Source organism: Natrix helvetica, assembly GCF_964273705.1.
Source record: "Natrix helvetica genome assembly, chromosome: 3".
Classification (NCBI taxonomy): domain Eukaryota; kingdom Metazoa; phylum Chordata; class Lepidosauria; order Squamata; family Natricidae; genus Natrix; species Natrix helvetica.
Genome location: NC_138549.1, coordinates 120,993,986 through 121,017,808, shown reverse-complemented (window position 1 = coordinate 121,017,808; position 23,823 = coordinate 120,993,986). Strand labels below are relative to the sequence as shown.

At 41.4% G+C, this 23,823-nt stretch overlaps 1 protein-coding gene across 2 annotated transcripts in view; it reads left to right on the top strand.

The window, feature by feature from the left end:
• The window catches only part of CPNE5 (copine 5), a 159,708-nt gene extending 135,885 nt beyond the window's left edge, over positions 1-23,823 (top strand). The window contains exons 15-21 of one of the 2 annotated variants that reach the window (XM_081946663.1): positions 11,407-11,453; positions 13,382-13,563; positions 15,404-15,531; positions 16,942-17,044; positions 19,442-19,499; positions 20,690-20,763; positions 22,197-23,823. In XM_081946663.1, the coding sequence (XP_081802789.1) occupies positions 11,407-11,453; positions 13,382-13,563; positions 15,404-15,531; positions 16,942-17,044; positions 19,442-19,499; positions 20,690-20,763; positions 22,197-22,385 (781 nt within the window). In that variant the 3' untranslated portion in view covers positions 22,386-23,823. Of the gene's footprint in view, positions 1-11,406; positions 11,454-13,381; positions 13,564-15,403; positions 15,532-16,941; positions 17,045-19,441; positions 19,500-20,689; positions 20,764-22,196 lie in introns of those variants that run through there. The other variant, XR_014174866.1, reaches the window with a different exon arrangement.

Here is a 23,823-nt window from a genome sequence, read left to right as displayed (position 1 = left end):
CCGCACATCACTGCAACCTACGTGTGCTATAGCCTAATTAGGAGGGAATTGTACTTCAGCCAAACCAAATAAATAAAATAAAATATGCAATTGACTGCTTTTAGTTTGCTCTTCCCTTTTCAAGATCTTGAAGAAGGCATAGCTTTGTATGATTAACCACAACATCAGAATTATGTTTTGAATGTCCAGATAATGCTAGCTTACTTTTAAAGCTATAAAGCAAGGTTCATTATTAGTTTATGAACTCTGATTTGTTTGAGAATGCATAATTTTAATTCTAGGTTCAAATGTTCCTCAGTGGCAAGCTACAGCCAGCTCCAGATTTAGTAAGTCTGGCACCTCATTTATAGCCTCTAAAATGTCCAAAAATTCCTCCTGCCAAAACAGAGTGTCAAAATGATAGTGTTTATGATTTTAAGTATGAAAATATCTAAAGAAGCAGTGGGAATGTTCCCCAAGTCTCCAGGAAGCGAAACATGTCCTGTTGAAATTCTTCAAAATCCTCAGAAGATGGATCCAAATCATGCTGCCAAAAGTTGGCATTGAAATGGCCAAAGATTTTCAGTTGCAAAAACAGCTGAGAGATGGGAAAGCAAGGATAAAGCTGTAGTTTTGTGAAATGCTCCCATTTACAACCCAATCCACACCCACATAAAAGAAAAGAAAACAAGCCAAGATTTATTTATTTTTAATCCCAGGTCCCTCTGATCACATCATTGGCATCATTGCCCGTGTTTCCCCGAAAATACGACAGGGGCTTATTTTCTTTTGCCCCACGAAATATGCCCTTGGGTTTATTATCAGGGAGGGCTTATTGTTTTGGGGCTGCCGGGTGGCTGCTCCCTTGTGAACTGGCTCCCAAAGAGCCGGGCACAGCCTCAGCGGCGAAGCAGCCATGAGGTAACCATGCTCACGAGCAGCCGCCCGGCAAATCCCCTCTCCAGCCGGGAAGAGCGCCATTCACTGACCTAGGGGGTAATCCCTAAGGTGCCAAGCCATGTGGCGCTCTGCCCGCCCTCCAGCTCCCGCGGCTTTGCACATTCGGCATACCCCCTAGGTCAGTGCATGGAGCTCTGCCCGGCTGGAGAAGTGGGTTGCGCGAGCGCCTGTTCCGCCTGCAGCTTCACCAAGTACTTGCGCAGCTCTCCCAGGCCACCGCTGCTGGCTGCTGCTGCCCGCCACCGCCCACCGCCGCCCCGTTCTGCTCCGCGCATAACTTCCAAATCCAAAACTCGGGGCCGAGTGTTCCAGCATCGGCCGCTCTAGGAGTGCTCTCTATGGTGGGCTGGCTGCCGGACAGAGAGTCTTCCGGACAGAGTCTTCCAGCATCGGCCACTCTAGGAGTGCTCTCTATGGTGGGCCGGCTGCCGGACAGAGAGTCTTCCGGACAGAGTCTTCCAGCAGCCGGCCCACCATAGAGAGCACTCCTAGAGCGGCCGATGCTGGAACACTCGGCCCCGAGTTTTGGATTTGGAAGTTATGCGCGGAGCGGAACGGGGCGGTGGCAGGCGGTGGCGGGCAGCAGCAGCCAGCGGCGGTGGCCTGGGAGAGCTGCGCAAGTGCTTGGTGAAGCTGCGGGTGGAACAGGCGCTCGCGCAACCCACTTCTCCAGCCGGGCAGAGCTCCATGCACTGACCTAGGGGTATCCCGAATGTGCAAAGCCGCGGGAGCTGGAGGGCGGGCAGAGCACCACATGGCTTGGCACCTTAGGGATTACCCCCTAGGTCAGTGAATGGCGCTCTTCCCGGCTGGAGAGGGGATTTGCCGGGCGGCTGCTCGTGAGCATGGTTACCTCATGGCTGCTTTGCCCCTGAGGCTGTGCCCGGCTCTTCGGGAGCCAGTTCACAAGGGAGCAGCCGCCCAGCAACTCTCCCCTTCGGCCAGGCAGAACGCCACTCCCCAACCTAGCGGTATCCCGAAGGCGGCAAGCAACGTGAGCGCCCCCCCCCGGCTCCTGCGACTTGGCGCTTGCGGAATAACGCTAGGTCAGTGAGCAGTGCTCTGCCTGGCCGGAGGGGGGGTGTATTTTCGGGGGTGGGCTTATATTTTTGCCCACACGAAAAATGTGGCATGGGTTTAGTTTCGGGACAAGTTGTATTTTCGGGGAAACATGGTAGTTGATCTAACAATGGCTCCCCTATAAACTTCTCTTTGCTTCCTTTATTCTTCCAAAGAGAAGAAGCAAACGGAAGGGATCCAGCTGTTGCACCAACATGACTCTTGTTCCAGTAATGGTTTATTATCCTGGTTTGATGTGACATGGGAATGCCATGGGTGATTCTTGCATTTCATTGTAAAATTATGTTGTAGTATTAGAGATGGATGATAAAGATTTAACTAACACCATGAAGCACTGAGCTGGTGGCAAAATGTTAAGGACTAGGCATGTAAGAGTTTGATTTTAGCTAGTGATGGTAATTGGCAGAGGTGGTATTCAGACGGTTCTCTCCGGTTTGAACGAACCGGTAGTGGCAGCTGTGGGAGCCTCCGCCCTCCTGCCCTGATGTAATGCGTGAGCACTGTGCATGCACAGAAGGCGGTGCGCATGCGCAGATGCTGCACGTGCAACCGAAGCGCACATATGCTCACATTTGCAAACCAGTAGGGAAGGTAAGTGAATCCCACTGCTGGTACTAATTGGACTTCTTCTACTTTGAGAATGCCCAAATAGTATATAGGCAGTCCTTGACTTATTTTGAGTTGTTTAGTGACTGTTTGAAGTTACAACAGATTCCCTCCCCCCACAAAAGTATTCACAACTTGATTCCAAAGTTCTGATGGCTGTAGCCCCCTGTGGTCATATGATCACATTTTGGTTGTTCAGCAACTAGCCTGCATTTATGGCCATTTGCAGCATCCCAGACTCATATGACCACAATTTACAATGTTTTTGCCAAAAAACAGGTTTTTTCCCCTGGTTTTTAGCAAAAGCGTTCCCTAGTGAACAATGTGTTTACTTAACGGCCACGGTGTTCACTTAATGACCACAGATTTACTTAACGACCATGGTAATTCACTTAAAGACTGCCACCAAAAAAAGTCATAAAATTGGGTTAGGCTCCATTACAATTTTAAGTCAAGGAGTACTTGTAAACCTCCTGATGAAATGTTACACTTTCTGGGAAATATTTTCCTTTTCGTTTCAATATGAAGTTTATAGCCTGTATCAGTGTGACTCGAACTGATCAAGAAAGATGCTGCAGCTCTCTAACATAAGCTAGTTATTTGCTATTTTCTTGCCAAGAGCAGCGATTGAGCTATTTAGGATTTAAAGCTTCACATATGCCTGCCACTCATACAATTAAACCCCTGGACAAGCTCATATATCAGACACATCTCGATAATGTCGTATTTGTTATCACATTTTGTCCACCCTCTTTTCAGAAAGCTTAACGCGTGGGATTTTATGATAATAAAAATGGAAAGAGAAACAGATAAGATTCCCCTGATTATGTCAGTGTAACAAATGGCTCTGCCTCCTGATTTGAAATTGTGCTTATTTGCATCATCAGACATTGAATTATTGATAAATTATTCAAATGAACACTGGAAAGAAAATTGTTGGGTACAGAAGATCTGAAATCCATGCCCAACTGTTGTGAGCAAATTATCTGTGTTTTAGAAAGTGGAACTGTTACACAAGAATGTTAAAAAAAAAGCTGCTGAAAATATACAAGGTTGGATTTAATTTTTGCCATGAATAGAGAATGCCTGCTAAAAAGGGTTTTTAGTCTGGTGTTACTAGGCTTCAAGATATAAAATTAATGTCAAAATATGCAAACAAAAGCAATGTCTTCATATTTGAGATAGTGTAAGAGGGTATAAAACAGAGTTTTTGGTCCAGTGCCTAATTTATTAGACCTAAGAATAACAACTTAGCTTAGATAAAACAAGCATTTAGGGGAGAATCTTAAAGCATAAGCTAATAAAAGATTGAGGATGGGTTAACAAAAGGGAATAAGGTAAATTAGGAGAGGCTTAGTTATCACTATTTTCTGTGTTCATCTTATATAATATAGCTTTATTACTTCCTATTTCTCTTGCAAGCTGCAACAGAAAAAAAATGAAGAAAAGCCTTTAAAAGTCCAAAGTCATTTTGAAGAAAGAAGCTCAAACACCTTGGAGAGATTTTGTTTTGCTGATATAGTTTTGTCTCAGGCAGGATCCCTTTTGCCTGCCAAATACTGAGTCATCACAGCCCGTTCTCACAAAAAAATCTCTTTATAGTCAGTCCGTGTAATTTATCATATAGTTAATCAAATGTCTCTTTTGTTCAAGTTTCCCAGGCATCAGTTTTCCCATTCATTTACAACCCCGCAGCTTTTCCTGACAAATGCATTGAATAGAAGGTCTTCCCTAGGGTGCATATTTGCGTGTTGAGAACTGGTTTTGTGAAACTTGGAGATGTGGTTTACCTGAAGGAGCACTAACTTATTTAGTCACACTTAGAAGTGCAGTAGTCCTCGAGTTGCAACCACAACTGAGCCCAAAATTTATGTTGCTAAGGGAAACATCTGTTGAGGGAGTTTAGCCCCATTTTACATTTTTTCCCTTGCCACAGTTGTTAAGTGAATCATTGCATTTGTTAAGTGAATCCAGATTCTCCGTTGACTTTGCTGATCAGAAGGTTGCAAAAGGTAATCACGTGACTCCAGGGCACCGCAACGGTCACAAATATGAACCAGTTGCCAAGCATCTGAATGTTGATCCATGGGGATGCTGCAATGGTTGCATGAAAAATGGTCATAAGTCACTTTTTTTCAATGCCGTCGTAGCTTTGAAAGGTCACTAAATGAACTATTGTAAGTCGAGGACTACCTGTATAAATAGATAGTTTAGTTAACATGCTAACCATATTTTATTTTATCAGAATGCACCTGGATTAGTAATGCATCTGGCAATGAGAAGGATAATGTTGCGTTGTGGAGACTCATGTTAAAAATGCTCCCTTCCCTAAATAACAACAGTCACGATTTCATGATCACCTGGAAGCAAAGTCTTGATCAGGCTGTTTTGCAATCCTCTACTTTTCAAGTACTTTTCAGGTGGTGTGTGCATAGGTGTTCTGAATTTCTGCCACCCTTACAGTGCCCCAAGTCTGAAGGATATTTCCACCCTTCGCTGCAGCTTTGTTGTTGTTATTTTCTATATGTTGTTGAGAGCTGGCTTTTGTTTAGATGTTGGGTGGTGAGCTCATTGTTTGCAGCCAAGAGTATTTTAGCTGATGGATCTACCAGCCATTTTGGCCCATAAAAATCCTGCATTCTCCATATGCAAATAACCAATCACCAAAGAATCCATCAGAGCTCAGTTTGTGGGTTTTGAGAGGCGGGAGAATCTAGAAATCAATCCAAGCACATTCAGAGCACTTAACAACCAATTTGGGTTGTTAATCCATTCATTTCTCAGAAGGAATCCTGGAAGAGGTAGATTCATTGAAAGGTAAAGAGATTTCTTAGATTTACTCAATATTAAAGATGACCTTGAATGATTTTGGGGAACTAGCATACATTCTCTGAAATGTATTGGTAAGTTTGTTATATTCTTCTTTTTCTTGAAACTTATTATCCTGTTACATTTTTCACATTAGGAATTCAACCTGTTTCATCTCATTCAGTCCTCTCATTGACCATTTTTTCCCTTAAGGTCCTTTCGACTCAGGAGAAAGCTACTTGGTTTAACATCTTACTAATTGTTCCTTCCTTTCCTTGACCATCTGTTTTCTTTCTCGGTAAAAGTCAAGTGAGCTTCCCAGCAGAGCTCTTCTGCCAAGCTTGTCTGATGATTTCTTACTATCCTGGTTCAAGCATTATCCTGAACAGTTATTAATAATTAAATAATAACAGGAAAAAAATCATAAAATACATAGTCCTGCAAATAGAAGTAGGATGACTGTAACAAAAGAAAGCATTTATTTAGTGTATGACATACAGTGTCGGGGAAATCTACACATGCTAGACACAATGCAGCCCTGACAGCCTAAATTGCTAGCTCATTCTGTTCAGGACTTGTGTGCCTATCCTTGGTGTACTGCAGGGGCTACCAGTTTACTTTATACTACTTAACTAGTGGCGTTCAGGTTGCTGGCTCTTCTACACTTCTTCTCTGGCCTCGCCTTGCCTCATGTTGTGATGCATCCGGCCAGGCCCAGCGCCAGCGTCCGCTCTCCACGCACACAAACCACAGCTAGGGGTTTTTTTTCCTCCACCAAAGTGATATCTACTTGTAGTATTGCATGCTTTTGAACTGCTGAGTGGGCAGGGGCAAGGGATTGAGCGACAGCAGTGGTGGGTTCTGGATCCTGTTGCAACCGGTACGATTGCAATGGGGCCCGGCGTCCTCCACATGAATGCATGCATCCCGCGCTCATACGCATGCAGCCCGCGCATGCATCCTACCCTCCAGCAATGCTTCCGCAAGCCTCCGCGACGCTCCATCTTCTTGGCAGAGCATCGCACAGGCGCTGTATGCGCCATGCGCGGAAGCGCCAAAGAGTTTAAAGACAGGTAAGGACGATGGGCGGGTGGATGGGCCCTCCAGAGCACCGTACCGGAACGGTACCCAGTGCTCCAGGCAAGCATCGGTACGCCCATACCGGGGCGTACTGCCTGCAACCCACCACTGAGCGACAGGCACTCACTCCATCTCACGGAGCTAGGTTTGAACCACCAGAATGCAGACCATTTCTAGCCAGCAGTTCCATTGTCGTGGCAAAGATAGAATCGATAATGATAACTTTCTGGATGCAATCCCAAAATGACTGGAGCACAACATAAACATCATCAGCATTGGCAAAATCATCTTCAGTCAATTGCAGGAGACAGCTGTACTTGGAAAGCTTACTGCAATGACACATTTAACAACATCAAACAACAACATCTGCTTATCCCAGGTTTTGAAGGACTCAATAGATGAATAAAAATGTCAAATTCACTCTAATCACTTGGCTGTGTGACCAACCATAATTCATTATTATGATGTTTGTTTTGAACTCAGTGCAAAAGGCCCAGAGACCAATTTGCCATGTATGCAGGTGATTTTTTTATATATATAATCTTGATTTTACGTTTTACATATTTCTTTTATTAGTTATTGGATTTGCCACATTCTCCAGGCTCAGAAGTAATATGGCAACAAACACAAATGGGGAGTGTCCTTAGGCCTTCCCACGTGGCTTCAGGAAAATTCAAACGCTGCCAATTGAAAAAGTGGAACTACGGGGATCTCAGTTTTGCATGGCCACAAATAGTTACATCTAAGTTCTCTTTTCTAGAATTAAAATTATGTTCCATGGCCGGTGCTCGATCTAATTCGGATGTATTTCCAGACCAGCAAAACAAAGAAGCCTTTCCCTTCAACCCGGTCTCTGCCTTTCCACCCGGCATTTTAAATTGCTATCTCCCACTGACAGCTGCATTCTTTCATTGAAGGCTTGTATGACATTTGAAGGAAAAGCCTGTCATGGGAGCAATTGCTTTTGGTGGAGGGTGGGAGATGAGAGATTTGGAATCTCATCTGAGAAGGCTGCCAGAGCAATGTCTGCAGACAGCTTTTCTCAGTCATCCATTTTAATAGCACTAATGTGTGCTGTCCTTTAAACCCCTATTCTTTGTCCACCTAGATAGGCTCTGGAGCTGAGAATTGTGCTGATTCATAGGAACCCATGCGGGGACGGGGACAAAGAGTTATTATTATAATATAGTTATTATATACCAGTAGTTATTAGTATCTGGTACTAGAAGCAACGAAACATGTTTTCACCTTCTTTCATTTCATAGCATCTTAGGCCACTTGATTATTATAAGAAAAGCTGTCATAAAAACCTGTCAACATTTCCATTTAAATCATAAAATCATTTAAAATGTACTGAAGGCCACCAAACATAGGTAGGTGTTAAATGTCTTTCAGAGATGCCTTTCAATATCTTTCTGAATACTAGAAGAAGTCAAGCCCACCTCAGGAGGTTGCTTATTTCACAGAATGAGGGCAACCATTGAAGTAGCCTCCCTTCTTTCTTCTCTTTGGGGCGAAACTCTGAGAAGGTCATAGAATAGAACACAATAAAATAAAAATAACCAAGTTGGAAGGGACTTTGAAGGTCTTCTAGTCCAATCTTCTGCTCAAGCAGGAGACCTATACCATTCCAGACAATGGTTGTCCAGTCTCTTCTTAAAAATCTCAGGTGATGGAGTTCCCAAAGCTTCTGGTAGCAAGCCATTCCACTGATTAATTGTTCTTACTGTCAGAAAATTTCTCCATAATTCTAGGTTGGATCTTCGTTAATAAGTTTCAATCTGCTACTTCTATCCTCAGGTGCTTTGGAGAATAGGTTGACCTCCTCTTCTCTGTGACATCACCTCAAATATTGCTATCTTGACTGCTATCATGTCACCCATAGTCCTTCTCTTTGCTAGACTAGACCTACTGTATTGAGACCCCTCAACTGTTCGTAGTAAAGCTTAGTCTCTAGACTACTAATCCTTTTTATTACTCTTTTCTGTGTTCTTTCTAGAGCCTCAACATTATTTGCATCATAGTGACCAGAACTGGATGCAGTATTCCAAGTATGATCTTACTAGTGCAGTATAAAGTGGAACTATCACTTCACATGCTCTTTATACTATCCCTCTGTTGATGAACAGTATAGAACCACTACAATGTAGGACTACATTGGCTTTAAGGCAGCTGTGGTACACTGCTAGCTCATACATAAATGGTTGTCATATAGGACACTTAAAGTAACTGCTGTTGAGCCGGATACCACCTATTCTACACCTCTGTGTTTAGGTTTTTTGGCCTTACTTGCCTTACTTTCTTGTCTTACTTTACTCACCACTGATTTGCATTTTCTTAGAGAGGGCCCAGTGTTATAATCTGTCAATATCCTTCTGTATCTTGAGTCTATCTTCTAAAGTGTTGACTATTCCTCCCAGCTTGGCATTGTCTGCAAATTTGATGAATTCCCCTTTTATCCCCTCATCTACATCATTTAGGTATATGTTGAAGAGAATTGGGTCTAAGATAGAACCCTGAGGTATCCCGTTGCATGTTTCCCTCCATTTACATATAATTTCATTGAGGACTAACTGCTGAATGTGAATGGCCAGCCAATTGCAAATCCTTTTGGTGATGGTACTATCTATGCCACATTGTTCTATCTTAGACTGTGGTCTACTTTGTCAAATGCCTTACTGAAGTCTAAATAAACAGTGTCCACTAAACTTCCCTTATCCACTAATGTAGTCGCATCATCCAAGAAGGCAATTAAGTTGTCTTAAGTTTAGTAAGGCATTACTAAAAGCCAAACCTATGTTGGCTTTTTGTAATAGCTTTGCTCATTTCTAGGTGTTCACAGACCCATTGCTTGATTAACTTTTCCAGGATTTTCCCAGGTATCGATGTCAGGCTGGTTGGTCTGTAATCTCCTGGATCCATTTTTCTCTTTTGAAGATTGGAACCACATCAGCTCTTTTCCAGTCCTCTGGCTTTTTCCAAGCATTCCAGGAGCTTTGAAAGATTTGGTCCAGTAGTTCCAAGATCACATCTGTCAGCTTCTTCAGAGCTCTGGAGTGCAACCCTTCTGATCCTGGTGATTTGAATTTGGCTAGAATGGCTAGGTGTTCTCATATTTTCTTGCCTGTTTGGACTTGTATTCCTAGTCTGTCTTCTACTGTCCTGCTTTTGATAGGTTGGTCTGCTTTTTCCTTTTGTGTAAAAACAGATGCAGAGAATTAATTAAGCAGGTCTGCTTTCTCCCTCACCTCCTTGTCATCTTCTCTCATTGGTGGACAGATACTTTCCTTGACTTTTTTCTTGTCTATTACATGTTGAAATAATAATAATTATTATTATATATACTTTATTCATTAAACATGAATCTCAGCCAACTGAACATTCAAAAATGCATTACAAATACCATTGACTGGTGCTAATGGTTGATACGGTTTGCTGCCAGCGTCCTAGGTATCAACCAAGTACCTTCTTAATATATAAGATGTTCCGAGTAGCGCAGTTTTTTTGCAGTTCCGCTGGTGTTATTGCAGGAAGCTGCAATTTGTTGATGTATCTTGTAAAATTCTTGGACATGGTGCCAAATCCCCCAATGACAATGGGTATCACTGATGATGAAGATGATGATGATGATGATAATGATGATGATGATGTTGTTGTTGTTGTTGTTAATCTTTGGTGAGAGTCACAGCCTTTGGGGCTGGTTGGTAGCTCAACAGCTCGAGTCCTAACCAAGGACCTAGGAACTGTTAAGGTAACGTCGGAGGATATAAGCTGTTCCAAGTAGGGTGGTTATTTGTAGAGTCAGAATGTTTAAGTCCGATAAATTTAGAATTTTCAAATAGCGAGGTAGCCCTTTAGGTATTGCTCCAAGGGCTCCAATTACAATTGGGACAACACATGATTTCTTTTTCCACAGTCGCTCAACCTCAATTTGCAAGTCCTGGTATTTTGTGATTTTTTCTTGCTGTTTATCTTCAGTTCGTGCATCACCAGGTATTGCAATGTCAATGAACCATACTTTTTTCTTTTCAATTATTGTTATGTCAGGTGGGTTGTAGGCCAAGTGCCTGTCAGTCTGGATTCTGAAGTCCCCCAAGATCTTGCCTTTCTCATTCGCTAAAACCTTCTCAACCTGATGGTCCCAGTGGTTTTTGCTGTTCTCAAATCCAAACTTTTGGCACAATTTCCAGTGAATAACCTTAGCAACGCGGTCATGGCGTTGTAGGTAGTCAGTTTGTGAAATTTTACTGCACCCGCTGATCAAGTGGTCGCCTGTCTTATTATTATTATTATTATTAATAATAATAATAATAATAATAATAATAATAATAATAATAATAATAATAATAATAATAATAATGTTATTATTACTATTATTATTATGTTGTTAATCTTTGGTGAGATTCACAGCCTTTGGGGCTGGTTGGTAGCTCAACAGCTCGAGTCCTAACCAAGGACCTAGGAACTGTTAAGGTAACATCAGAGGATATAAGTTGTTCCAAGTAGAGTGGTTTTTTATAGAGTCAGAATGTTCAAGTCAGGTAAATTTAGAGTTTGGCATTTGTTTCAAGTCTTAAGTTGATTCTGAGCTTTAGCTTTTCTGACTTCATCCTTGCAGATTAGCACTATTTGCTGGTATTCTGTTCTAGTTATGCATCCCTCTGCCCATTTTTATGCTTGTCCTTTTTGCCTCTCAGTTTACTATTCTAATTAATTATTGAAAAACACAATTATTGGAATAAAGATAATGCTTGAAGGAAAGTTGAGGACGTAGTTTCCAACAACTCTGGATTTCATTTTTCTCAAAGGCTAAATAATTTACTAAATAATTTACAATTATAGATTGCACAATTACAGCCTAAATGATGATATTTTGATTTTTTTTTCCTCCAGGACACAGATCAATTTCACAGTGGCCATTGATTTCACAGCTTCCAATGGTAAGTTTTGATTTATTCATTGTTGTTTGTGTGCTATCTATTTAATGTGTTACTTGCTTATACAATTTACTAGTGTTTAAAAATAAAATTGGATCATTATACTTTTATTAAAGTCATTAAATCTTAAGCCTAAGCATATTGCATAAAAGTGCCTATTATGTTCAATGGTAGCTTTCCCCAGGAAGCTACCATTCATTAGATCATAACCTAGGGTGACCTCAGAAAAGCAATCTAAGGGGTTATAGAATATATGGACGTTGTCCCTTTCCTCTCAGGGGGGTGATCCAATCTTGCATACCTCTTCTAAACCCATGGAAACTTCTGAAGCTGATTCTTCTTTAATTCTGAGCTTTGTAACATAAGGTCAGATGGCTTTGCCTGCCCTGTAAAGACACCAAATTAAGTATCAAATGAGAAAGCAAACTATTTCATGCTAGAAGCAAGCTTCAGTTGGTAACCCTGGAAAAGGGTGGTGAGATAATAAAGAAAAGGGCAAAATCAGCTTCTCTCATCACTTTTTGCTTTAAAAATCAGGCTCAGTTCACTTTAGACAGGAATGTGGCCTCTCCTGTTGCACTGATGTTTGTGAACTGGGTTGAGGGACAAAACTAGAAGAGGTGAGCAAAACTAGTGATTCATACACTAATGTAAAAGATGTGAATATGTGCCTTGCAAAACCGTTGCCAAGAACTTTTCCTATTTTAGCTGCATAAACAAGCTAATGCTCTCTTTTGTACATGCACACAACACACGTCTGCTTGTACTTGTAGATAAGATCGCTGAATTGTTAAGCAGATTCAAGGATATTTCAAAAGAGCAAGATAAGACTTATCATGCCACCTGCTGTCTCTTTCATGAAATTTCATTAGATGTCCATTAGGTACAGGGTAGTCCTCGGCTTACGACTACAATGGAGCCCCAAATTTATGTTGCTATGTGAGACATTTGTTAAGCAATTTTTGCCCCATTTTACTACCTTTCTTGCCACAGTTGTTAAGTGAATCATTGCAGTTGTTAAGTTAGTAATCCAGTTGTTATGTGAATCTGGCTTCTCCACTGACTTTGTCAGAAGGTTGCAAAAGGGGATCACATGATCCCGGGACATGACAACCGTCGTAAATATGAGCCAGTTACCAACTGTCTGAATTTTGATCAAGGGACTATGGGGATGCTGCAATGGTTGTGTGAAAAATGGTCATAAGTCACTTTTTTCAGTGATGTAACTTTGAACAGTCACTAAGTGAACTGTTGTAAAGCGAGGACTATCTCTACAGTAATGACAATTTCTACCTCTTCTAACTTCTAGGTCTTAGATATCTTCTTGTGTTTCTACTATCTTTTTTCCCCTTGCCATAGAAAGTTAGCAATATAAAAATGATTGACTGCGCTGTATAGGCTGCGCTGTATAAATTTTACTTGGTAGCGTCCTAAGGCAACTCTGAAAATAATTGCAGATTACTGTAGAGAGTGCGTGACAATTCAAGTATATAAGGCGTGTATAATTGGCCCAATGTGTTTTAATTGTTTAGAGCATTTGGCCCTGCATAATGTTGAAATCAGTAGGACAGGCAGAGTAGAGCAATACAACTGAATAGCAGATTCAATTCTAATTCAAACAGCAATGCAAATTCCACTTGCTGTATTTAAAATATAACATCCTTTCAGTACTTAAAATACCAACCACTGAAGTGCTTGAGAGGATGAAAATGTCCTGATTTCCAGCTCTGAAAGATAATGTAGTAGCATCAGGTGAAGCTCCTCAGGGAGAGGTTCCCAATTACAGCACTCCAGATAAGGTTTTTTTTTTGTTGACCTTAAGCAAACATCGTCAATGCAGCTGGCTCCCAGACAATTAATTCACTGCTGTTCCTTCTCCTTCTTCCTCCTTCGGATTCTTCCTCTTTCTCCCTCTCTCTCATTTTCTGCAGGCAATCCTTCTCAGTCTACCTCCCTTCATTATATGAATCCATACCAGCTCAATGCGTACGCCATGGCACTGAAGGCTGTTGGGGAGATCATCCAGGACTATGACAGTGATAAAATGTTCCCAGCACTTGGGTTCGGAGCCAAGATTCCCCCCGACGGGCGTGTGTCTCATGAGTTCCCCTTGGTACTGACACTTCTCTTTGAGTCACACCAGCATTCAAAAAACAGCTCCCGAGGGACGCTTTGTTTCAGATCAGATCAAGTGCCAGGCAGAGAAGTCCAATGTGTCACATTCTGAGATGCCTTTTCTGGAGAGAGCAAAATGCCATATGATCCTATTGGCAGAGACTTTGCCTCATTGAAAGTAGAATCAACGGATCTTTTAAGCTGCAATCCTAAACACCCTGACTAGGGAATAAGCCCCGTTTTCTGCATGGTTTATTTCTCCTTGCTTCTGGATAAATGAACAGGCTGGCTGGCACTGGGTAGTCTTGCTTTCCTTCGCCATCGCCTGACTTTTCAAGGAGCTTGGAATTTACTTACAAGAACAGAATAAAATAGAACAGAACGGAACAGAATAGAATAGAATTCTTTATTGGTCAAGTGTGATTGGACACACAAGGTATTTGTCTTTGGTGCATATGCTCTCAGCGTACATAAAGAAAAATAAAATAGAATACATTCATCAAGAATCATAAGATACAACACTTAGTGGTAGTCATAGGTTACTAATAAGCAATCAAATTATGCCAGTAAACAAATAAAACAATATAAAATTTAAAGTTACAAGCAACATGGTTATAGTCATAAGTGGAAAGAGATAGGTACTAGGAAGGAAGAGAAGAATAATAGTAATACAGTCTTAGTAGATAATTTGACGGTGTTGTGGAAAATAGTTGTTTAGCAGAATGATGACATTTGGGGAAAAACTGTCCTTGTGTCTAGTTGTTCTGGTGCAGAGCCCTATAGTGTCATTTTGAGGGTACAATTTATGTCTAGGATGTGGGAAACAATTTATGTCTAGGATGTGAGGGGTCTCTAGATATTTTCACAGCCCTCCTTTTAACTTGTGCAGTATACAGGTCCTCGAGGGAAGGCAGGTTGGTAGTAATTGTTTTTTCTGCAGTTCTAATTATCCGTTGAAGTCTGTGCCTGTCTTGTTGGGTTGCAGAGCCAAACCAAACAGTTATAGAGGTGCAGATGACAGACTCAATAATTCCTCTGTAGAGCAGAATCAGCAGCTCTTTGGGCAGTTTGAAAAAAAGCCTATGGGGCTTCCAAATCTTCCCCACTACGTCTTTCAGCAGGCCCAGCTAAATACTATAGTTCAGCATCTGAAAGTCAGAGATTGCCCACTCCTGAGTTAAAGCCTTGAGGGTTATAATAACAAAAGTTGATGTATCTGTAAAATCAGGATGAACCCTCAACCCAAGAAAAATGTCTTCACTACTATTGCTATCCCTTTAAAACCCCTGAGAGGCAGCTTCAGTTGCATCTGCTTAATCTTTGCTTCCAACATGGGAGGGAATCCTTCATGATAAATCTAAGGATGCATGCATTACTTAGACAGAGGTAGCAATAGTTCTGTCTTTTCATATTCCATGCACAAAAATGCATGCATGTGGTGCAGTCTAACACGCCGGGAGAGAGAGATAAGATACGTATTGCAAGAAATACATAGATCATAGATCAAAGCTGCAGTAGAGCGCCACAAAGATAAAGCTCCTAACCAGTCTCAATAAAATCCTGATCTGGAGCAGTCACATGCTCTTTCTTTTAAGAAGGAAGCCAAGCTGCTCTACTGTCTTTTAACATACGTTTTATAACTGGGTCTTTAAAGAAAACTGTTATTCATAAGTAACCATCCTGCTGCCTAGCATTTTTTATCTTTGTTACGCTACATCATTAGATGAAAGGGATATTTAACAGCAAGTGGAAGGACTAAAGCAGCCAAAGGAAGATGTTAAGATGCAGCCTCTGCTTGGAGATTGCCTTTAGTTGTGTCCCCATTTCTCTGTTTTCAGAATGGCAACCTTGACAATCCTCACTGTAGTGGAATAGAAGGAATCCTTGAAGCGTATCACCAGAGCCTCAAGACTGTGCAGCTCTATGGCCCAACTAACTTTGCTCCAGTGGTCAACCATGTGGCTGGGTAGGTCCATACAAGTATAAAGTACTTTATGAAGCATGACATTGAAAGCTTCTTGCCAATAAAGCAGACACACAAATTCATACCATTCATTTTTACAAGCCAGAAACCATATAAACTGACAGTTTCAATGGATTTGCATGCTGTATTTATTAGGATTGTAATGTAGAAGGGAGCATAGCCAAGTGACAGAACATAGTCAGAACAACTCTGAATTGGAGGTGGTCACAGATGTACATATACATTTATTGGAAATCAATCTGTATTCAAAAAATCAATTGGGCCATGTGGAGGTCCACAATGTCATGATATTCAGTCTGATAGGCAAAAAAATTGACTATGACCAGGACAGATATCATTGTCCTTTCTTTTCAGATGACATCTTATCTGCTCCTAAACAAAGACCAAGTCAAACATATCCACCCATACCTGTTGTGGGCCCATTTTTGTGTGACAAGCCCACGATTATTTTGGCACACAAGCTAGATGGACTGTCCTCCAGGGCACGTAGGATTGATATCACCCATGGAAGCTGGGGAACTCCAACACCAATCCCAAGACAACAGCCAGGAATTAATAGAGGGTTGGTGTTTAGATGGTCTGTATATTGTACATCAGCAGCCCAATCTTGTCTTTACTACTTAATTCCACACAAAGGCAATCTGAGCATATCCAGGTACTCCTCATCACTATGAATATTTCAGATACTATCACATCAGGACCCCACTCTTCCGCTGCCTATCAAAGTCCTAGTCTATTTCCCACTGCATCATCCTGGAAGCAAACAACATTCCCTTCCTTATATCCATCCTAATATGCCTCAAGCCCATCCCTCAACTTCAACTATCATGAACATCCAGTGAATATGCACTACCAATGGTGGGATTCAAAAATTTTTGCTACTGGTTCTGTGGGCATGGTTTTGTGGGTGTGACGTGGCTTGGTGGGCATGGCAGGGGAAGGTTACTGCAAAATGCCCATTCCCTCCCCACCCCACTAACCTGCTTTCTAGCTCCATTCTCCTGTTCAGGGCAACAAAAGAAGATCGGCTGGGAGGCAGCGGGGGGCGGGGCCAGCCTATTTTCCAGTTCTCGGAACTACTCAAAATTTTCGCTATCGGTTCTCCAGAACTTGTCAGAATTGACTAAATAGCACCTCTGTGCACTACTCATTATACTTAACATAAGCAAATCCCTCTCATAATATACCCAGAATCCAACAGACCTTCCTGATTTGTACAGTTACAGAAAAAAATGCAATGGACACTTTTTTGAGGAACGAATTATTTCTACTACTGCTTGTAAGATTCCAATTTGATACAGTTAATTGCACCATTTGTGTTCAGTTCAGGATTCAGAGGTCGACTAGGAACCTATATCTTCCTGCACTCAATATTATTTCCTCCCAAATCAGATATGCCTCGGCTGTGCAGGATGGCTCCCAGTATTTCGTTTTGCTGATCATCACGGATGGGGTGATATCAGACATGGCTCAGACAAAAGAAGCAATTGTCAATGTGAGTAGCTCACATGGGGAATGGAGCAGCCTGATTTCAGCTTTGTCAAATAACAGACATATTCTTATATGCGCCTGGTGGGGAAAAAATGGCTTCAGTTCAGCAGCATAGCATATTAATAAGCTGAGCACCTGGAATTTACTGCTAGCCACAGTAAAAAGGTATAATCTTGCAGCCACAGCATATTCCTGTTTTCCCTATTGTAAATCTATTGAATGTTCCCTAACTGGAATCATAGATGCTGCCTCGTTTGCTAAATATGGGAAACCCTGAGGAAGTGCAGACGCAGGAAAGGCATTGGTTGGGAATGCCTTCATTGGAATTCCTGTATTGAACAGTCTTGGACTCAGTGTACTAAATGGCCCTTTCTGATTTTGTGTATATATTCTTTTCTCCAGGCAACTGGTTTTTGGTTCCCTCCTATTATTAATGCAGCATTTACAATCAGATTTAGAATCAGTGGCATCCACAGGAAGAGGCAAAGTAGGTCGCTCTGACAAAAAGAGCATTGTGGTATCCCAAAACTAGCCTTTCCTCTTTTTACATGTGTCGTGATGTCATGTTGCACACATGCCCCAAAGAGATCAAGCTTGTCTCTTTCCTTAGTCTAACAAAAGCGACAAGATCCTTCTTAGGCCACTACTTAGAATTCATATGCCTCATTCTGCCATAATGCCAGCCTACAAGAAAGAAGCCACGGTTTACAAGCCAAAATGGATGGACATCAAGCGAAGTCCATATTCAATGCATTAGCTTTTAACTAATGTGTTCGTCATGCCATAAAGTGCTCAGTGCATTACAGGATTGTCTTGGTAATCCTTTCACAAGGAAGGGAAAATCTGTAGCCCTTCAGATGATGCTCAGCTGCAACATCCACCTCTGTGGCCGTGCTAGCTGAGGCTGCTGTTCAACAAAGCACATTCCCCCTGCTTTATTCTACCAGATGTTTAGCCTCGCCTAATCCATGGGGTGCCAAAGCAGATAAGCAACAGTCAGTCTCAAATCATACAGCAAAAGGAAAAGAAAAGAAAAGGCTTGCCAGTATTCCTTCTGAGGACTGCATCATGGAGAAGGTCTGAACCAGGGGTCAGCAACCTGCAGCTTTGGAGCCACATGTGGCTCTTTCATCCCTCTGCTGCAGCTCCCTGTCGCCCGTTGGCTCCACAATTGATAGGGCTTTTGGTTAGAAAAAGGATGCCGCACTAGGAAGTGGAGGAACTGGACTTCCGGTCAGCTCCCGAATGGAATGGGAGGCTTCCGGTTAGGACCTTTGTGGCTCTTTGAGTGTTTAAGGTTGCCGACCCCCTGGTCTACACTCACAGCCCGTCTTTTTAATTTTGGTTGGGGTTTGGATTAGTTTTAGGAGTCTCTGCCAAATGGGGCATGTAAGCAAAAGTTTAAAGCACTCTTTTCAAACCACCTCACCCCAAATGTATCTTGGCCCTGTCCACATTTAGAATGTGGCCCTTAGTATGCTGTGGGAGCAAATGAAAGAGGTCACTACAGAAATAATGGGAAGGAATAAGAAAAATCATTTGCCTGAAGCTACGGTACTCTTCCCATGGCTCCAATGAACCTGGAACTCAGATTTCCCAGAGGGGATTTGAAGATCAGCTGGGGCGTATGAATAAACAAAGCTCCTCGTTACGCAAGCATTTGCTTCTGTGCGCAATCTCCCCCCCCCCCAACATTGCCCTTCTGTTTCCAGCCATTAGGACGCTGCCATGTGCTCTGCTTTTGATTCCAGTGGTGATGAGTGATGAGTGTGCTCCTGATTAAATTGTTGCTGCAGTCCATTGTTCAACATTGGCAGAGATTTGTTATAGCAAAGAGCACTGATTATTGCCCCTTCTGCGTTTAACAGCAAAAACAGTCGCTGATTGCTGAAGGGGAAGAGAAAGGAGTTAGATAATTTGATAATAGGACAGTGTGTTAAGGACAAGCTCAAGCAGAATGGAAAACACAGAGTATCACTATGAAAAAACATTTTTTTTACTCTTGCAATGACTTCCGCCTCTTGATTTTTAGTCTTTATTTAATTGTTTTAAATTTTTAGTCATTTTGAATTATCCTTTTATCCTGCTGCAAGCCACCCAGATGAATTGCATTAAATTTAATGTAAATTTAATAAATACATATAAAATAAATAAATTCAGCCCTCCATGCACAGAGGGATGTGGAGCCAAGCAGTGAAGGCATTGTGATGAATGAGTACAGCCAGCAAGTTGACTGTGCTATTCCGTCTGCATGAAGGGAGGGAGTGGACTTCTGGATTTATTTAATTCAGATTTCTCCGTATTATTTTATAGTTATCTGTTCTAAATTCAGGCTCTTTCTTTGTTTCTTCTTCCCATCTCCATTTTGCTCTATGCTTACTTGTTTCCTGATGGTTCTCAGGCTGCCAAACTTCCAATGTCTATAATAATTGTGGGTGTTGGACAGGCTGAATTTGATGGTAAGAATCTATGTTGCCTCCAGATATGCGATGTGATATATGAGAATATATATATTATTCTGCTGAGAGCTAGTAGGGCTATACTAGTCTGATATAAATTTAGTTCTGCATTTAATCAGCCACGAGTATTCATTAGGGAGGAGGTGACGTCACGTACATCGGGATGTCATTACACAAATGAACAAGTTGTGCCTTTTCCATAACTTACGTGATACCATTGTGGCATACATGATGTCATCATGACTCTCTGCAGATGCCTGTGGCAGTGGCAATCAGCGTTGCAATGCCCATAAACATAGCAAGACAGAAATTGGTTTCATACAACCTTAGACTTTTTTTAAAGGACTATTGCTGTGAGAATCCAGCTAGGAGAGTTCCCCATGTATAATCTTTAGCTTCCCGAGAGAAGGTGGAATATAAACACAATAATGTATTAAGACAAACCTTACTTAAATGAACCAAGAGATAGATTAGAACAATGGATTATATTGCCATCTCTTTAAGCAGCTTATTCCATGATCAGATTTTTCGGGAAGATCTTTTGGGATCTAGAAATATATTACCTCTGTAATGTATGTATGTAATGTGCAACACGTGTCTTAAATTCTTGTCATCCAATACTTTGGCTGTGAATATTGAAAATAAAAGTATCTAAAGAAATTAGAGCAATTAGCAGATATACATTTCTGTGATAACAGATTTGAACAGACATCCTAGCTTCTTTCAATGAAATATGATTTGTCAAGTAAAGTATATGCAGCATTTAAGGCTCTGCAGAGCAGCTGTTAAAATCTGTCATGTATTTGCTTGAGCTTCCAATTAACAACTTTTAATCCTCCTATTGATAGTCTTCTGTGCAAGAACTATCATTTGCTGAAAATCTGAATAACACAATTCAACAGGTAAAATGTAATGACTTAATTATACTTTGTGGAGAAGGGGACCTCATGTTGATTGGTTCATTAAGAAAGCAAGTTGCAACATGCAAAGAGAATATTCAGTATATGATTCCAATTCAACTCTTTGAAAGAAAAGAGTAATGCTATTTTTTATAAAGTCTCTCCCAGTCATTAATCAATCAGTTGTTTGTGGCACAAGCAAATTTTGGAGCTTTTGGCTCTTCACTGTCTTGTTCCCTTTGGATGTTTAATTTTTGATAAACATTCCTTTTCCCTTCCTCCAATGGACAGCAATGGTGGAATTAGATGGAGATGACGTTCGGATCACATCTCGTGGAAGGACTGCTGAACGTGATATTGTCCAGGTATTTAAAAGAGAACGGTGAAGCTTTATGGTGCACATTCACTAGCCAATATGGAATTGTAAGGTTTGCTGCAAAGATGAATCTCCAATCTTGAAAGCCAGGTCGTTTCTCAGGGAGGTTTTTTTCCTAATTTTTTAAGAATATTCAAATCTCAGATTGTGTGTGGCCAACAATAGCCATCTTGCAAGTTCCCTGAACAAAATGTATCGAGTGCTGGGTAGTTTTCTTTTCCACAGCCTACGCAATCTAATGGACACCGAAACATTCTAGTTTTGGATCACTATGGAAAGGAAACGAACTCCCAGAATAAGAGCTCTTTGGGAGAGTACGTGTTTACAAAGAGAAATCTCCAAATTTAATTTTGATATAAAAGTTGCCTACATGGAACAGTGGAGAGTTGATAGACAAAGATTTCTTGTGGTATAAAGTAGTTCTTGTACTCCTAATTTTTATTTACACTCAAAGAGGAATTAAACAGAGATAACTTTTGAGACTGTAGCCAATTTTGAATTTGCAAGCATGACAATGGGGGATGCTCACTCAAGTATTATTGTTATAGACATGGCCAGCAGTAAAAATACCCTTATCAAACTAGTATAAATAACTCCCCATTCCTGACTACACCCCTAAGATGTTCTTTCCCCGTCTAGTATTTTAAAGAGAATTTAATAATTATGGGGATATCAAGTCCTTGGCATGTAGCATAGCCTGGCCACTTATATTAATTTATCTAAGGTTAGTGAATTTTCTTTAAAAAAAATTCTGTCTCTATTGAATATTTCAGCTGGGAAGTTTGAGCACAATAAGTAGCTGGAGCAGGGATGGGATTCAGCTGGTTTGGACTGGTTTGTGCGAATCAGTAGTTCCAGCAATCAGTTGGCCCCGCCCACCCACCCCTGCACTAGTCTGTCCTATATTTCCTCTGTTTGAAGCCCAGCTGATAGGCGCGGCAGAGTAGATTGCCACGCCTCAGCTGTTTTACTCACCGGTAGTAGGTACCTTACCTTGCAGTAGAAGATAAGTTTTAGAGCTATTTTGAAACGAACTGGGCGCGTGCAAAGCACACATTCAACGAACCGGTTGTTACACTGGTTGACTCCCACCACTGAGCTGGAGTATTTAAATACATAGTTACCTTTTAGATTATTCTGTGATGCTGTCTAAATTGAGAAATAAATGTTTATAAATAAATATATATATGTATGTATGTATTGTGTCACAACCCCTGGTATGCCCACATATGGGAGGGAGCATACTGCTTCCCTTTTCTGTCTATCAGCTCACCCTAGGAGCCATCCAGGCAGAAAGCCATTTTTTAATGTTGCCTTGTTACATTTGTGTTGCATTTGTGCTGATAAATAAATAAAGAGAGACTAGTATAGATCTATTTCAAGCTATATGTATATATATATATGTTGATATCTCTCTCTCAGTTTGTACCATTCCGTGATTACATTGACCGCACGGGAAACCACGTCTTGAGTATGGCACGGCTGGCTAAGGACGTGCTGGCTGAGATTCCAGATCAGTTCATCTCCTACATGAAGGGGCGTGGCATCAAGCCTAATCCAGCTCCACCTCCTTACTCTCCCTCAAGCCACACCCTTCAGACCGAAATCTGAAGATCGGGAAAGAAAAGAGCAATTTTTAGAGAGAGAAAGAAGCATCGAAACACCCAGTCACTCTTCGGAGTCTACTTATCTGTTTTCTGGGGCCAGAGATCCAGACAGGATCCACACCAGAGTGAGAAAATCCACAACGTGTTCTCTTTCCGAAAAGTTCATCTTGAGAACTCTTTATGCTGAAATATTAGCACAACGATATGTTTAACTCACAGACATTTCCATTTGGGAAACAGCAAAAATGGGAGGGGGTGTTTTTTTTTAAAAAAGGACACACTCAATCATAGGTAAGCGTCCTCGTTTCCTTTCCTCAAAGTAACCAAGATGGAGTCTAATATGTCTTTGGGAAGTTACATGATTCATTTTGCTTATGGTATGTGTGATGGATTTCCATAAATCTTCCAAGCATCCCTTTCCCCTCCCCTTTCCAGCTTCAAGAAGTTTTGAATTATTGGAATTTTTTATAGCCTGTGTATCATCTGCCTGCCACATTAGGCCTTCTGTCTTTCCTTTGTAACAGCTCAACCTCTGGATTGACTTGGCAGGCTAAATATTGTGATTGAGTATTTGTTTGATGTCCTGTTGGTGCTGCTACTATTTCTTGTACTGAACCCCATCCCGAGCTTGCCCAATTCCCTTTATTGTTTGTAAATCTGCATTGGCAATATTTGTGCAGGCTTGGATTGTTTATTAGTATATCTTAATGCCTCCCTTGAGTCCCTTTTTCTTAATTTTTCTAAAGCTGCAGTTTCCGGTGTCTACCTGGAAACCAATTTCTCTCTTGACTTTGATATCTGTCATTTCTGTGTGGGGCATTAATGATGTATTTGGAACATCAGAGAAGAAAATTAAAACTGAGCCGGATTTGTTTAAATACCTTGTTGCAGTTTTGCCTAGCAGGTTAGCAATATAAAACATTAACAACAATCTACTCATTCAGAGCAAACGTAGAGCTGCCACATGAAAACATGAAACTGTCCAAATGTCATAATTTGCAAATGCAATCCAGTACAGAGTCCCTGGCAATTTCTCAACAGTTCATCCTTTTCTGGAGGAAAGTAAATTTGTAGACTTTGAAGGGATTGTGGAGATCTTCAACCACCTGCCTTAGAGCAGAAATCCTCTTACCATCCCCGATAAATGGCTGTCCAATCTTTGCTTGAAAACCTGCAGTGATGGTGACCCCATCAGCCACATTATGCTTAGGCAGGCAGATCGTCCAATCCTTTCACTAAGACCAGATGAAAAGCCTCTTTGGATTCTGCTCATGAATAATTTCCCTCAGTGGCAGCAAGTAAACTTCCTCTTACTCATCATTGTTTGCCCATCTTAAGATTCCTTCCAGCTCTCCAATTTTTGCATTGCTGTTATGATCCATAGGGATGCGGTGGCTCTGTGGCTAAGACCCTGAGCTTGTCGATCAGAAAGTTTGGCAGTT